Source organism: Saccopteryx leptura, chromosome 6, assembly GCF_036850995.1.
Source record: "Saccopteryx leptura isolate mSacLep1 chromosome 6, mSacLep1_pri_phased_curated, whole genome shotgun sequence".
Lineage (NCBI taxonomy): Eukaryota > Metazoa > Chordata > Mammalia > Chiroptera > Emballonuridae > Saccopteryx > Saccopteryx leptura.
Window position 1 is genome coordinate 192,879,896 of NC_089508.1, and position 15,967 is coordinate 192,895,862.

At 55.7% G+C, this 15,967-nt stretch overlaps 1 protein-coding gene across 3 annotated transcripts in view; it reads left to right on the plus strand.

Moving 5' to 3' along the window:
- Positions 1-15,967, plus strand: part of MMD2 (monocyte to macrophage differentiation associated 2) — a 35,038-nt gene that overhangs the window by 16,307 nt on the left and 2,764 nt on the right. Inside the window, exons 2-7 of one of the 3 annotated variants that reach the window (XM_066344431.1) lie at positions 147-228; positions 1,003-1,163; positions 2,229-2,303; positions 6,611-6,712; positions 7,450-7,519; positions 12,399-12,556. In XM_066344431.1, the coding sequence (XP_066200528.1) occupies positions 147-228; positions 1,003-1,163; positions 2,229-2,303; positions 6,611-6,712; positions 7,450-7,519; positions 12,399-12,556 (648 nt within the window). Of the gene's footprint in view, positions 1-146; positions 229-1,002; positions 1,164-2,228; positions 2,304-6,610; positions 6,713-7,449; positions 7,520-12,398; positions 15,076-15,967 lie in introns of those variants that run through there. The other 2 variants (XM_066344430.1, XM_066344433.1) reach the window with 2 other exon arrangements.

The following is a 15,967-nucleotide window of genomic DNA, read 5'->3' on the forward strand; positions in this document are numbered from 1 at the left end:
ACGAGAAGGGGAGGGGCTGGGAGGGGGGCGGAGCGGCGCAGGGTCCCTCCCTTCCCACCTGCCGGTGCCGGTGGGAGGTCTTCAGGCCTCCTGGGAGTTCTGTGGCTTCCTGGCGGGGCTCCCAGGAGGGCTGCCTCTCCTTCCAGGTTCATGAACCACCGGGTCCCCGCCCACAAGAGGTACCAGCCTACAGAGTACGAACATGCGGCTAACTGTGCCACCCATGCTGTGAGTCCGAGCAGTGAGTCCACGCCCCCGGGGGGGGGGGCTGAAAGCGGCGGGGGCACTTCCAGGTCGGGGTGTAGTGGTAGGGGGGAGGGGCAAGCCTCTTTGCCCCTGGAGAGATTCTGGGTCTCTCTGTCCCACTGCGATGGCCCCGCAGGCCTGCTCCCCAAGCCTTCCGTGGCTCCGGGCCGGGGAGGGCGCGCTGTGGTCCTGAGCACGCTGCTCCGCTCCGCTCCGGGGACCTCTCAGACTTCTCGGAGGGAAGGACGGATAAACCAAGATTTGAGGAAGGAGAGTTTTTCCGGTGGATGCAGTGGAGGGACTTTGTCTTCAGGGGGGCTGCACGTGAGATAGTGCAGAGGCCCGCGGCGGCGCGGTGTGCCCGGGGACCTCGAGGCAGGGGTATCCAGGGACGTAGAATGTGGCCAGAGCTGCTCCTCGAAGCAGGGAGTCTTGGCTTTCTGTTTCTCTGGAGCCGCGCCGTCCACTACGGTAGCCCCTGGCCTTGTGTGGCTGTCGACGTTGCCATTGAAATCAATTCAAATGAAATGACGTTCAAGTTCCTTTCCTTGGTGGCACGAGTCATTTTTCCCAAGTGTGGCAAAAGCCACACGTACCCAGTGGCTCCCCAGCTGGACAGCGTAGGTTAGGACATCCCCACCGTGACGGGAAGTTCTGTTGGAAGGTGCGGGTCTGGAGAAAGGGAGGCGGGCTCTGCCCTGCCCTGGACCCCAGGACAGAGGCCGGCCGTCCCCTGTCCCCCCTCCCTGCTTCCAGCTCTGGATCATCCCCAGCATCCTCGGCAGCTCCAACCTCTACTTCCTGTCGGACGACGACTGGGAGACCATTTCTGCCTGGATCTACGGCCTCGGCCTCTGCGGGCTCTTCGTGGTGTCCACCATGTTCCACACCATCTCCTGGAAGAAGAGCCACCTCAGGTACCCGCCGCCCCGCCCACGGGGCGGGGCCGTGCTGCGCGGGGGACCGGGGCTGAGGGCCGAGAGCTGAGGCCGGATGCGGAGTTTTGCCTCGTGGATGCTCGCCCGGAGCTGATGCTTCTTGAGCACTTCCTGTCCTGCACCTGCTTGGTTCTCACTCAGTCCTCACAGCAGCTCCCACGGCCTCCCTGTTTGCAGAGGAGGGGACGGAGCCCAGGGAAGGGAGGCGCATGGTCAGTGTCATAGTCCCCAAGTGCTGGGGCTGGGATTCGAACCCAGGCCTTCTGGCTGCTCCAGAGCCTGGACATGAAACCACAATGACAGAATCTAGAGAGTCTTTAGGGGCCACATAGTTTAATAGTTTATGTGCTTTAAAATTTTTTTTTTTAATTTTTATTGTTTTATTTTTTATTGTTTAGTGAGAGAAGGGGAGGCAGAGACAGACTCCCACAAGAACCACAGCAAGCCCATCAGGGGGCGTTGCTCCTTTACAACCAGAGACATTTTTTAGCGCCTGAGGTGGAGGCCAAGGAGTCATCCTCAGTGCTGGGGGCCAACTTGCTCTAATTGAGCCTTGGCTGCAGGAGGAGAGGAAAAGGAGAGTGAGAGAGAGTGAGAGAGAGAGAGAGGGAGAAGCGAGAGGGGAAGGTGTGGAGAAGCAGATGGACGTTTCTCCTGTGTGCCCTGACCAGGAATTGAACCCAGGACTTCCACACGCCGGGCCGATGCTCTACCACTGAGCCAACCGGCCGGGGCTGGTACTTTTTTTTTTAGCCACAGAAATCTGTCAGCATTTGAAATTTTCTGAAAAGCCCAGTATATAAAATAGAAATGCAGAGGAAAGGAGAAGGTGCTCAGTGGGACACCTCCCCCAGAGGTCTCTCTTCTACCCCTAGGGGTTAGAGGGAGTCTGGTTTGAAAGCCACTTCACTGGTCACTTAGAGACGGGGAGCCTGAGGCCCGAGGGGTGGAGGCTGGACAGAGGCGGGCCAGTCCCGTCCAGCCCCTCCCTGGGACAGCGCTGTCCCAGGCCGGCTAGGGGTAATGCCACCTTCTTTGCCCCAGGATGGTGGAGCACTGTCTGCACATGTGTGACCGAATGGTCATCTACTTCTTCATAGCGGCCTCCTACGCGCCCTGGTGAGTGCTTCTGCGGTCCCACGAACGGGCTGGCTTCCTTTCCTGTCTTTGAATTCTTTTTGTATTTGGCTGGGTCATCCGCTGACTCGGTACCAAAGAGTGAAGGTCAGCAGTTTCTCACGTTGGTCCCGAGTTGTTTTATACACGAAAGCGCGAGCGTGTGTAACCAGGTACATGGGTCAGTCACTGTCTATGTATGCAGGGCACGCATGCACACACACACGCCTCCTCGTAGTTTACATGTGTAAGTGGATGTTTGTGCTGCTTCTCTCCCATTTGAATGCAAACAGGAAGGATGCTATACCCATGGTTCTGAGGTTTGCTTTCGTTCTCTTAGTGACATAGTGGGGACATCTTTTCCTCATTAGCATGCCGAAGATGTTCTCATTCTTTTTTTCTTTTTATTTTTTTAAATTATTTTATTTTATTTTATTTTTTTTACAGAGACAGAGAGAGAGTCAGAGTGAGGGATAGACAGGGACAGACAGACAGGAACGGAGAGATGAGAAGCATCAATTATTAGTTTTTTGTTGTGCATTGCAACACCTTAGTTGTTCATTGATTGCTTTCTCATATGTGCCTTGACTGTGGGCCTTCAGCAGACCGAGTAACCGCTTGCTTGAGCCAGCGACCTTGGGTCCAAGCTGGTCAATTTTTGCTCAAACCAGATGAGCCCACGCTCAAGCTGGCGACCTTGGGGTCTCAAACCTGGATCTTCCACATCCCAGTCTGATGCTCTATCCATTGCGCCACCACCTGGTCAGGCTCTTTTTTTTTTTTTTTTTAAATTTTATTTATTCATTTTTAGAGAGGAGAAAGACAGAGAGGGAGAAGGGGGGAGGAGCTGGAAGCATCAACTCCCATATGTGCCTTGACCAGGCAAGCCCAGGGTTTCGAACCGGCGACCTCAGCATTTCCAGGTCGACGCTTTATCCACTGTGCCACCACAGGTCAGGCTGGTCAGGCTCTTTTTTATTTTTTACAGCAGCATAATATTCTCTGGCCGTCCCATATGGGTGGATGTCGATGACCTTGGGACGCTCCATTCCTTTCCTGTCCTAAAGACAGCCGCAGGGACTTCCCTTGTTCGTGCCTCATGGAGCCCACGTGTGTGGGTCTGGTGGCCTGCATCTGATGTGGTTGCCGAGAGGCGACATTTTCTGACCCTGCAGAAATAGCAGCTTCAGATGGTCGAGCCTGATCTTGGTGGGATAAGTCCCGAGACTTACTTAGACTCCTGGGTGGGCAGGGAGTGGACCTTGGTCATTTGGTGAACTGTTTTGCCGGGTCACCTTCCACAGATTCTGTCAGGTTAAATCCCCCCAGCAAGTCACTCGGGCTTTTCGAAAGTTCTGGAATAAAGGAACCCTAAGCCTCAGCATCTGAAAGCCTGGGCAGCCCGCAGAGCCTCTGCCGGGGGAGAATGACCCTTCCACGCACCTTGGTTGACCGTGTGCTGTGTGGCCGGACGGTGCCAGGGTTCAGGACACTGAGGTTCTGTTGGTGGACAAGGGCCTGTGTCAGGACCGTGATGGCATGGTGAGACAGGCCTGTGTGCACCCAGCCGTGGGAGCTCAGAGGAGGCACTGCCCTGGCATGGGGGCCTCGGGAGGACTGCCTGGAGGAGGTGTGCCTCTGAGGCGTAGGAAGCCACAGAAAGGTTGGTTCCGTTTTTGCATAGGGAATTTCTGTTTCTGGCTATCCCATACGAAGCTCTCTGTTCCGTTACATCAGCTAATCAACAGGTTTTGTCTGAGTACAAAGGCGACTGTTCTTTTAACGTGCCGTAGGGAGTGTACCATTCCCGGAGACTCCGCAGTCAGTGATGTGCATCTCAGCGACTCTTCACACCCCGTAGCTCGCACCCCGGTGGGGAAACAGAGCAGCGCCCCTGCCCCTCGTTACCTCATCCCCAGTCGTCACCCTCCAGGGCTGACCACAGTCCTGCTGTCGGCCTTCACATCATGGTGTGCCTGACCTTGAACTTCATAGTACCAGAGTCCTGCTATCGGCCTTCACATCATGGTGTGCCTGACCTTGAACTTCATGGTACCAGAATCGTTCTTTCGGATCTTGCCTCTTTCACACGACGTCTGGCGAGGCTAACAGAGCCATTTCACAGGAGTCGCCGTCCATTCTCCCCGCTGGACAGTGGTCCGGGGGGAGTGGGCCTCCGGCCCCCATGCTCCCGTGACAGACATGTGCCTGGTTCCCAGTGTGGGGTGGTTATGGATCCACGGACCCCTCGACCTTCTGGTGCAGGTGGGAGGCTGCTGGGTCTACGCTGAGGATGGTGTTTGGAGCAGGACACTGACATGGTCTTACTCTGGGTGGCTGCCCTGGGAGCGGGGAGGGGTGGAAGAGGCTGGAGCAAGGACCCAGGAGAGAAATGGTGGTGGCCTGCCCCCCCCCCCCCCCGTAGTGGCCATGGAGGTCAGTCGACAGGAGAGGATGGATGGGTGGAAAAGATACTTGTAGAAACTGAGCGGGCCATGACTGCCTGAAGGCGGGGCAGAGGGACAGGAGGGAATGGCAGGGGTCCCGGGAAACGCCGGCCTTTCCCGGGAAATGAGCGACTCTTGGGAGTGCTGGGAAATCGTTCCTGCTGTCTGTCTGCCTGCCTGCCTGGAGGCATCATCAGACTTGGACAGCCTGGGCTTGTGAGAGGGCAGGACTTGCCTCTAGAAAACCGTCATGGTCCGGGTTATCAGATGCCAGGTAGGCAGGCGGATGGAGACTTCTAGAAGGCTCCGGGCGAGTGGGTAGGCAGGAGGCCCCAGGAGGAGCTGGGTCCATCGGCTGCTTCTCCTCAGCCCCACGCTCATGGGGCAGACCCTGCATGAGGAGCCAGGTGAACCTCAGGTCTCTTTTCGGGGGTGGATGAGAAGAGTCAGCAGGGTTTCATGCTCAGCAGCAGTGGCCGTGTGACATCCATTTGTAGGGTGATCCTCACTAGCCGCCCCTTGACCTGGGTTTCTGTTCCTGGTGGCTGGCTGTGATGATGAAGCAGCGGCTCTGTGTTGCCCCCTGCTGGTGGCTTGAGGGTACTGCTGCTATAACTCCTCCCGGGATTCAGGGTCTCAGCAGGGGGACCATGCTGGGGGACCGCCTACCCCGGTGGGGACATCTGCCTGGTGTGTGAGCTGCTCAGGAGGAAGAATCAGTAGAACTTGGAGGTTGAGTGGATGGAGGAGATGAGAGGGAGACAGGTGCTCTGTGGTGACCAGCTTCCTGGCTGGCTGGACACCCGTGTGCATAGGGAAGAGGGGACATGGGACAGGCAGTGTCGAATTGTGTTCTGTTCTATTGCTCTGTTGCTCCAGCTGTTTCCTGCAGAGCCCTGGAGCCGTCCCCCGGGGACCACAGATGGGGTGGCGCATCCAGGTCCCCCCAAAGCCTGCCTCATTCAGAAAAACCCTATTTTTTGGTTTTGGTTATATTGCCTTTTTTTTTTTTTTTTTTTTTTTTTCAGAGACAGAGAGAGAGTCAAAGAGTGGGAGAGACAGGGACAGACACAGACAGGACGGAGAGATGAGAAGCATCAATCATTAGTTTTTCGTTGCGCATTGCGACACCTTAGTTGTTCATTGATTGCTTTCTCATATGTGCCTTGACCTGGGGCTTCAGCAGACCGAGTAACCCCTTGTTTGAGCCAGCGACCTTGGGTCCAAGCTGGTGAGCTTTTGCTCAAACCAGATGAGCCCGCGCTCAAGCCGGCGACCTCGGGGTCTCGAACCTGGGTCCTTCCGCATCCCAGTCCGACGCTCTATCCACTGCGCCACCGCCTGGTCAGGCTTTATTTCCATTTTTGACAGATTGGACTTACATAGAAGCTTCGTGCATAAAATACTGACTTAAAAGAGAGGCAGTGTATTAGCAGGTCCAAAGGCTCTGGGATAGTGGACAGAGCATGGATTGTGTTGGTACAAAACGGTGCGGCCCTGGCTGGACCCCAGACGGGACCAGCAGGGTCATGGGGTGTGTGTGCACGTCAGAGTCTGATAGACGCTGCCCAGTGGCTGTCCCCACAGGCTCCTCGTCTGGACTCCTGCTGGTTTCACATGCCCTTCCCCTTCCTGCTGGGTCATCCATTCGGCTAGTTTTTCTCTTAATAAATGCTCATTGTTCCAACGTCTCTCTCTGCCTCTCCACATGTCTTCCCATGAGAGCCCATGTCCCCACCTACGTAGCCACAGCAGACAGATCTTCCCTGGGGTAACTTTTCCGGGGACGGGCCAGCCATGGAGGACGAGGTCCTGGTGACCCCCCCCCTCCCCTCAGACTGTGCCCTTGGCTCTCCCCCCCAGGCTGAACCTTCGGGAGCTGGGCCCCTGGGCCTCTCACATGCGCTGGCTGGTTTGGATCATGGCCTCTGTTGGTACCGTCTATGTCTTCTTCTTCCATGAGCGGTAAGCCAGGGTTGCGGGGAGGGCTCAGGTGGCGGGGGCGGCCCTCGGGGCTGTAGCAGGGCTTCCTCCCTGCCCCTGGCGAGAGGAGGCCCCAGGATGAGCCAAGAAGCATGAGGGCACAGCTCTGCCCTGCGTCCCAGTGTCGGGTCCACAGCCCACAGCGCCAGTTTGAAGGGTTTTCTGAAAAGACGTAGGTTCCTAGACTCGCTGAACGGTGTCACGTGTCCCCTGCCTCTCACCCTAAGCTGTGTCAGCAGATAAGGTGGGGCCCCCCACCTCTGAGCCCAGGGGACCGACCCCGTTGACTTTCATCCTGCCCAGTGGCGCGAGGGACTGATTAAGTGAGGGAATAATAAACAAGGCTGTGGAAGCAGAAGGAGTGACAAGACTCTGGGAACCTCCAGGGACGGCAGCAGGTGTCAGCTGAGGTAGCCACTCAGATCCCCGGGGACACGGCTGTTGGGGCTGTGTGGGCGACGGTGCTGGGATCGAATAGTCACGTCTGCCGGGGCCTGAGTGTGGGCAGCGCCCCTGCGCTCGCTGTACCCAGTGTTTGCCATCCTTGCACGCCGTTCCGTGGAAGTGGACATCAGGTCTCAGAGAGGGAGGGAGAGAGACGCGCCCAAGGCCACCCAACTCCGCCAGCACCTGCTGGACGTCGCTGGGTGACGTCTGAGCCCTTGCGGTCGGGGTGTCTTCTCCTGTCCTGATGCCCAGGTGGCCTCTCCTCCCCCCAGGTACAAGCTTGTGGAGCTGCTGTGCTACGTCGTCATGGGCTTCTTCCCCGCCCTGGTCATCCTGTCTATGGTAAGTCCCGCCCACCCGGCGTGCGGCCTCACGTCAGGCAGGACAGGACCCGGACTGACTTCTCCAGATTGTCAGAGGAACAATCTCCTCTGGGAGGAGGGGAAACGGAGGCCCAGTGTGTCCATGGGACCCGCTTAAGGAGGTGGTAGAGTAGGCAGGTTAACCCGGAAGGCTTCTCTTCTCTGAGCCTCAGTTGCCTCATCTGTCAAATGGACACAGTACTCTGCCTGCCGGGCTGGAGAACAGTATTATTTTAAAACTAGTATTACTGGCAGATGTTAAAATTTTACATAGATCAACAGGTTTTTCTTTTTCCTTTTTTTTTTTTAATGTTATGGCTTTTACCTGAAGTGTTTGGTTAGGAAGGTCTTTTCTTTCCCAAGTTTATGTAAATATCTATTTGTATTTTCTTCTGTTTCTTTTATGATTAACTTCTCACTTTTAACTCTGTATCTCTGCTATAGTGTCTCTTGTATATGGTTTTCCCTCCCCCAAGAACCAGCCAGTGATTTCATTTACCTACCATTTAAAAATGCTGCTTCCTGGCCCTGGCCGGTTGACTCAGTGGTAGAGCGTCGGCCTGGCGTGCAGAAGTACCGGGTTCGATTCCCGGCCAGGGCACACAGGAGAAGCGCCCATCTGCTTCTCCACCCTCCCCCTCTCCTTCCTCTCTGTTTCTCTCTTCCCCTCCCGCAGCCGAGGCTCCATTGGAGCAAAGATGGCCCGGGCGCTGGGGATGGCTCCTTGGCCTCTGCCCCAGGCGCTAGAGTGGCTCTGGTCGCAACAGAGCGACGCCCCGGGGGGGCAGAGCATCGCCCCCTGGTGGGCAGAGTGTCGCCCCTGGTGGGCGTGCCGGGTGGATCCCGGTCGGGCGCATGCGGGAGTCTGTCTGTCTCTCCCTGTTTCCAGCTTCAGAAAAATACAAAAATAAAAATAAAATAAAATATAAAATAAAAATGCTGCTTCCTGTCATATGTTAAATTCGTAGATGTGTGTGGGTCTGTTTCTCAGATGCCAATTCTCCATGGATGGGCACCTGTTTTTATACTAGCACTAAGCTGTTTTATTTACTGTAGCTTTTCTTTTTTTGTATTTTTCTGAAGTGAGAAGCAGGGAGGCAGTCAGACAGACTCCCGCATGCACCCGACCGGGATCTCCACCTGGCATGCCCACCAGGGGCGATGCTCAGCCCATCTGGGGCATTGCTCCGCTGCAACTGGAGCCATTCTAGCACCTGAAGTGGAGGCTATGGAGCCATCCTCAATGCCCGGGCCAACTTTGCTCAAATGGAGCCTTGGCTGTGGGAGGGGAAGATAGAGACAGAGAGGAAGGAGAGGGGGAGGGGTGGAGAAGCAGATGGGCGCTTCTCCTGTGTGCCCTGGCCGGGAATTGAACCCAGGACTTCCACATGCCGGGCCGATGCTTGACCACTGAGCCAACCGGCCAGGGCTTACTTATTGTAGCTTGAATTGCATTTGGATACTTGGCGAGGAAGGCTTGTCCCGTTGGTCTCTCCTGCTCAACGTTTTCCCCGTGCGATCCGTGTTCATTTTTTACAGGTTAGTGTTCCCCCGCCAGGTTGGTTTTTTTTTTAAATACGCATATTTAAGTTATATCTATTAAATTATATAATACCCATCAAATGACATATTCTATATATTTAAAGACATACATGTGCTTAGAGATATAGTAGATGCACATATAAATACATATTCACTGCAAAGAATGAAACCCATCTGAAAATGGATAAAAGAACAGCAGTTCCCACCCCTTTCCTCCTCAACGTGACGACGCCCTGGCTACAACTGTCCCTCATTTGTGTTTTGTGTATCTTTCCCATTTTCAAATTTATATGCATGTCTGTGTGGCTCTGCAGACAGACTGACTTACTGGGTTTTTTTTTGTGTGTTTTTTTTTTTGTATTTTTCTGAAGCTGGAAACGAGGAGAGACAGTCAGACAGACTCCCGCATGTGCCCGACCGGGATCCACCCGGCACGCCCACCAGGGGGCGACGCTCTGCCCCTCCGAGGCATCGCTCTGTTGCAACCAGAGCCACTCTAGCGCCTGGGGCAGAGGCCAAGGAGCCGTCCCCAGCGCCCAGGCCATCTTCGCTCCAATAGAGCCTTGGCTGCGGGAGGGGAAGAGAGAGACAGAGAGGAAGGAGAGGGGGAGGGGTGGAGAAGCAGATGGGTGCTTCTCCTGTGTGCCCTGGCCGGGAATCAAACCCGGGACTTCTGCACACCAGGCCGACGCTCTACCACTGAGCCAACCGGCCAGGGCCTTACTGGTTTTTTTGTGTTACAAACGTGAGCTCACACCGTTACACACCATTGGGCAGCGTGCTTTTCTCATTTTTGCACGATGCTGTGGGGGTGTGTCTGGGAACGTCCCACCCAGGAACACCTGCCTGGCGAGGTTGTCGTGAGGGTGGCACGTGGTGACGTCTTGCCAGGCCCGCAGGGCAGTGCCATGGCTGGCACCGAGGCAGGGAGCGCTAAGAAGTGTTAGGGGTCATTAACTTTATCTCGCTGTGTGACTCAGATTCAAGTACAGCAGTCTCAAGGACTGAGCGTGACTCAGGTCTGGCACGTCTGTGCGGGGAAGCGCTGTGCAGCTAGCTGTTCTGAGGACCCAGGTGGCTGTCTTGGTGGGCATGTAGGCCGAGCTCCCTCAGACCAGTCAGTGGCCGATGAATTTGCAGAAGGCGGGACAGTCTACTGGTGTACGGTGCTGCGTTCCCGTGAGATGTGCGTGTCTATGACGGGCGTGCTGTCTGTTGTAGGTGGAGAGGCAGCGTCTAAAACGGTGGTCCCCAACCTTTTTTGGGCCACAGACCGGTTTAATGTCAGAAAATATTTTCACGGACCGGCCTTTAGGGTGGGATGGATAAATGTATCATGTGACCGAGACAAGCGTCAAGAGTGAGTCTTAGATGGATGTAACAGAGGGAATCTGGTCATTTAAAAAAAATAATAAAACATCGTTCAGACTTAAATATAAATAAAACGGAAATAATGTAAGTTATTTATTCTTTCTCTGTGGACCGGTACCAAATGGCCCACGGTCCGGTATCGGTCCATGGCCCCGGGGGTTGGGGACTACTGGTCTAGAAGGATCCTGCATATGCTACTCATGGTGGTTACCCGTACGGGGTGGGCCCTGAGGGCTGGGCGCCGGCTGGGTTCCCACCCCTCGCCCCTCTCTCCCCATTCTTTTTGAGTCCTTTTGAACCAGCAGCAACTCAGGTGTCAACGGTGCTGATCTCTGAGGAACAGGACCACTTCCTTTCACTTACTATCTTTTGTTTTCTTGAAAAAAAAAATTTTTTTTTTTTGCCGTGTATGACTTTTCAACGATCTGGATAAGATATATAAAAATTTCTGATTGTGACCATTTTTAGGTGTCCAGTTCGAGTGGCACGAAGCACGTTCACACTGTTGTATGACCATCACCAGCGTCCATCTCCAGACTTTTTTTTACCTGCCCAGACTGAGACTCTGTCGCCCATGAAACATTTGTCCCCAACCCCTCTCCCCCGCCTCCCCCAGCCTCCGGTAATCTCTCTTCTAATACTTCCTGTCTCTATGAATTTGGCTCCTCTAGGGACTTCATAGGAGTGGAATCATCCAGTATTGGTCCTTTAGTGACTTACTTCACTGAGCACAATGTCCTCAAGGGTCTTATGTAGCCTGTACCAGAATGTTCTTTCTGGAAGGCTGAATAACATGCCATCATCTGAAATAACGTGAATAGCATCTCGTCCATCCATTCATCCGCTGACGGACGCTAGGCCTGCTCCCACCTTGGGGGCTGTGGCGAATAATGCTGCGAACCTGGATGTTGTCTTTGTTTCACTCCCTGCCTTCCTTTCTTTTGGGATATAGAGCCAGACGTATTACTTTCTTAGATAAGATGAATAGCTATAAAAAAAAAAAATAGTCGGCCCTGGCCGGTTGGTTCAGCGGTAGAGTGTTGGCCTGGCGTGCAGGGGACCCGGGTTCGATTCCCGGCCAGGGCACATAGCAGAAGCGCCTATTTGCTTCTCTGCCCCCCGCCCCCCTCCTTCCTCTCTGTCTCTCTCTTCCCCTCCCGCAGCCGAGGCTCCATTGGAGCAAAGATGGCCCGGGCGCTGGGGATGGCTCCTTGGCCTCTGCCCCAGGTGCTAGAGTGGCTCTGGTCTCTGCAGAGCGATGACCCGGAGGGGCAGAGCATCGCCCCCTGGTGGGCAGGGCGTCGCCCCTGGTGGGCGTGCCGGGTGGATCCCGGTCGGGTGCATGCAGGAGTCTGTCTGACTGTCTCTCCCCGTTTCTAGCTTCAGAAAAATACAAAAAAAAAAAAAAAAAAAAAAAGTCGTCTGACCAGGCAGTGGCACAGTGGATAGAGCATCAGACTGGGATGTGGAGGACCCAGGTTCAAGACTCCGAGGTCGCCAGCTTGAGTGTGGACTCATCTGGTTTGAGCAAAGCTCACCAGCTTGGACCTAAGGTCACTGGCTCAAGCAATTGGTTACTCGGTCTGCTGAAGGCCCGTGGTCAAGGCACATATGAGAGAGCAATCAATGAACAACTAAGGTGTCGCAACACGCAACGAAAAACTAATGATTGATGTTTCTCATCTCTCCATTCCTGTCTGTCTATCCCTCTCTCTGTCTCTGTAAAAAAAAAAAAAGATAGTCCTTGAGACTTTGATAGAATTGCAGTACACGTGAGAAGTCGTTTGGAAGTGGTGACCTCCCAGGGCTGAGACGCCCCATCTGGGGACCTGGGCCCGCTCACGGCCGCAGGTCTTTCCGTGTTGGGTGGTGGGGGAGTGGCCGGGGGCTCCCGACCTCGCTGGGCACTCTTCTGACCTGTGCCCCCTCCTTGTTCTTGCCAACAGCCCAACACGGATGGCGTCTGGGAGCTGGTGACCGGAGGGGCTTTCTACTGCCTGGGAACAGTGTTCTTCAAGAGTGACGGGAGGATCCCCTTTGCCCACGCCATCTGGCATCTCTTTGTGGCATTTGGTGCTGGTACCCACTACTACGCCATCTGGAGGTACCTCTATCTGCCCAGCACCCTGCAGGCCAAGGTGTCCAAATGAGGTGATCCAGACTGCATAGGACATTTGGGCTTTATGAGCAGAGAGCATCATGGGAAGTGTTTTTGCGACAATCGAGCCCAGAGCGCAGCGCCCGGGTCCGTCTGCTCTCCCACAGGTAGAGCTTTCGATGGGTCCAAGGTTACTTCTGGTGATGGCCACACCATCTCTCTTGGGTCCCAGGGTGAGAAAGAAAGCACTTAGTCATTGTCACAGAGGAGAAATTAACCCTGTAGTGCACTTCTACTCTAGACAAGTGTCTCCTAATACAGTGGACATTAATTAACATCTTCAGGAAAGGGAGTGGACACTGTCCTGCTGCGTGGGCAGTGCTGGGCTAACACGGGCTTGTCACGGTCCCGAGAAACCTAGCAAGGAGCCTAGGTGGGTGTTTGTACTCGGTGGTCAGGGCCTCCTTTTCTGCTACCAAAGTCCTGGCTGCGGAATGTCCCTCTGTTCAGGGAAGGTCACCAGTTTGTCGAGCAGGGACGGTGGAGATCTGTGAGCACGGCAGACATCACCAGGCAACCGCAGCGTGAGGTGGTGGGGTCAGCATTCTCAGGCCGGTGCTCTGGGCACCCACGACCAGTCAGCGTGGGACTCGTGATGACACCTCTTTGTCTTGCCTACCGGTGTGCCCTGGGGTGGGAACGTGACCAGGCCAGTCTCATGTCCCCGTGCTAGGGACTGTGTTTATCTCCGCTCCCTCTTGTCCCTTTTTGGGAAGGTCCTGGCTGGAGTGGGCAGAGAGGGGTCATATAGGGACATGGGGCACATACCCCGAGCAGCCCCTGACCTGTGCTGGTCCTCGACGCAGAGGAGGGAGGAGCCGGGGACGAGAAGCTGTTACTTGACCGTTTCTTCTCACGCCGAGACATCCAGGGAAAGCCCAGAGCCACTCATCAGAGGGCAAGCGCATCCCGGGAGCCTGTCCTGGGTTGAGGGTTTACGATGCTGACATTGAGATTCCCGCTCGGTGCCAACCAGTGACCCTGACAGGCTCCTCCCAGGAGCCCTAGGGGAAGGCCTCGCTCGCTTCACGGGACCGGGGTAGGGTGTCTGCAATACCCACCCCGACCTCTGGAGCCTCTAGTGGCCTGGCTGCAGGGCCTCAGGCAAAGCCAGCCCCTTTGTGCCTGCCACACAGACAGGGGTGGGGAAGGACCCAGGGCCGGCTCCAGGGTCTGACCTGGGACCTCGGAATCTCTGGATCAAGGGTCTGTGTCAGGTCAGAGGAACCTCAGTCTACGAGTCCCCACGAGGGTCGGACAGGCAAAGACAGGATGCTTTATGCTTAGTTCTGGTACATTCCAGGGTATTTCAGGGTTCTGGCCTCTGAGTCCCATGTGTCCAGCCAGTATTGAGTCACCTGGCATGGTTCACGGACAGGTGGGTCCGGAGCGGGCAGAGGCTTGGGGGATAAGCTTTGTCTTCTTACCCGTGTGTGTGTGTGCGTGTGTGTGTGTGCGTGGCCAGATCGGCACTCCCAGACCCTGGAAGCTGCCTGCACTCCGAGTGCCTTTCCCGCAGAGCTCCCCGTATTCCCTGTCATGTGGGGTCAGGGTCGGAGGTTGGGGAATGCAAACCCAGAGGGGGCAGAAGCAGTGTGATTTGACTTCTGGGCCTCAGGCCTGAGGCGGGGTGGTCCTGGGAGGATGATGTCTAGGAGACCTCCCTCAACATGGCACCATGGCAGGCCGAGATGGCGGGGACCAGAGCCCAGGGTGGGAGCTGGGGACACCGATCTGGGACTTCTCTAGTGGCCCTGGCTGAGCTCCTCGTCTGCCACCTGCAACTCCTGTGCCTCCTTTTCTGGGCGCTGGCTGTATTTTCCTCAAGCTGCCCCTTAACCCTCTGTGCCTTCTAGGAGGTACAGGGGCACCCCCTCGCCCGCCCAGCTCGCCCCTGTCCGGCCTCCTAAGCCCCGCTCGGGAGCACTGCAGGTTGTGTCCTGGGTGTGTGGAGGCTGGTGAGGGCTCGAGGGTGCAAATCTGGATGCCGGCTCCCTCTTCCTGTCCATCTTTGAGGTTGTCACATTCTAGGGCATTCCAGCCAAGCATCTGTCATGCCCCAAGGAACTGGAGTGGGGCAGGGGGCGGCAGTTGGCAGCAGACGGGCCTGTTTGACATTCCAGGCACCCCGGTGATCGCTCCTGAGTTAAGCGGGCATTGCTGGGGCGGCTGGGAGGTGGGGGCAGATGAGAAGGGTTCAAGATGATGGTGGGGGCCTGGGGGGAGGGCAGAGGCCCACTCAACAGGCTTACACCCTGGCATTGCCCTCCCACAGCACGCTGGGCGGGCAGACAGGCCTGGCATGGACAGCTGGCTTTTTTTTTTTTTTTTGTATTTTTTCTAAGTTAGAAGCAGGGAGGCAGAGAGACAGACTTCTCCCTGTGCTCGACCAGGATCCACCCGGCATGTCCACCAGGGGGCGATGCTCTGCCCATCTGGGGCGTCGCTCCATTGCGGCCGAAGCCATTCTAACACCTGAGGCAGAGGCCATAGAGCCGTCCTTAGCGCCTGGGCCAACTTTGCTCCAATGGAGCCTTGGCTGTGGGAGGGGAAGAGAGAGAGACGGAGAGAAAGGAGAGGGGGAGGGGGTGGAGAAGCAGATGGGCGCTTCTCCTGTGTGCCCCAGTCGGGAATCGAACCTGGGACTTCCACATACCAGGCCGACGCTCTACCTCTGAGCTAGCCGGTCAGGGCCAACAGCTGGCTTTGTTAGCCCACTGACGACTGTCTGAGCGAGTTGGAGCTCGCTTCAGGCAGTCCTGAGGGCCAGCGGCCTCTCAGCCAGGGGGGCTGTAAAACAGCGCCGTGGGCCTGAGCCGCCGTTCTGCCTTGAGTGGACACTGCGTGGATGGCGGGGGCAGGACTGCCGTCCTTCTCTCCATCAGCCTTGCTCTTAGGCTGGGGGGTGGGGACGAGTCCTGGGGGGAGCACAGGGCGGCAGGAATGCCAACAGGGGAACCGCGAGGGGGCCGAGACCCGAAGGCCTGAAGCTGCCCGGTCAAGGCCTGCATGATGCTGTATTCGCCTTTCCCTCCTCTTTCCACTTTTCAAATATTTTTTTTCTCATTAACTCAAGCCCTTTCTTTGTAAGCATTATTCTAAAAGTCTACGTTGAGTCGATGTACCCCAGTTTCTTCTCTCACCATTCTTTCAATTCAGGAGAAGATACATATCCCTATTTATCTGTAATGTGAGGACAACTTTTTGACACAACTCTTTCTCCCCCAGGTTTCATGCATATATTTTTTAGACCCCATGAAGAATTTAGGTGAAACTTAACTTCAGCCCCCTCATGGCTGCCGTCCCGTCTGCCGTCATTGATTGGATGGATCACTCCCTATAATTGGCTCCTGTCCC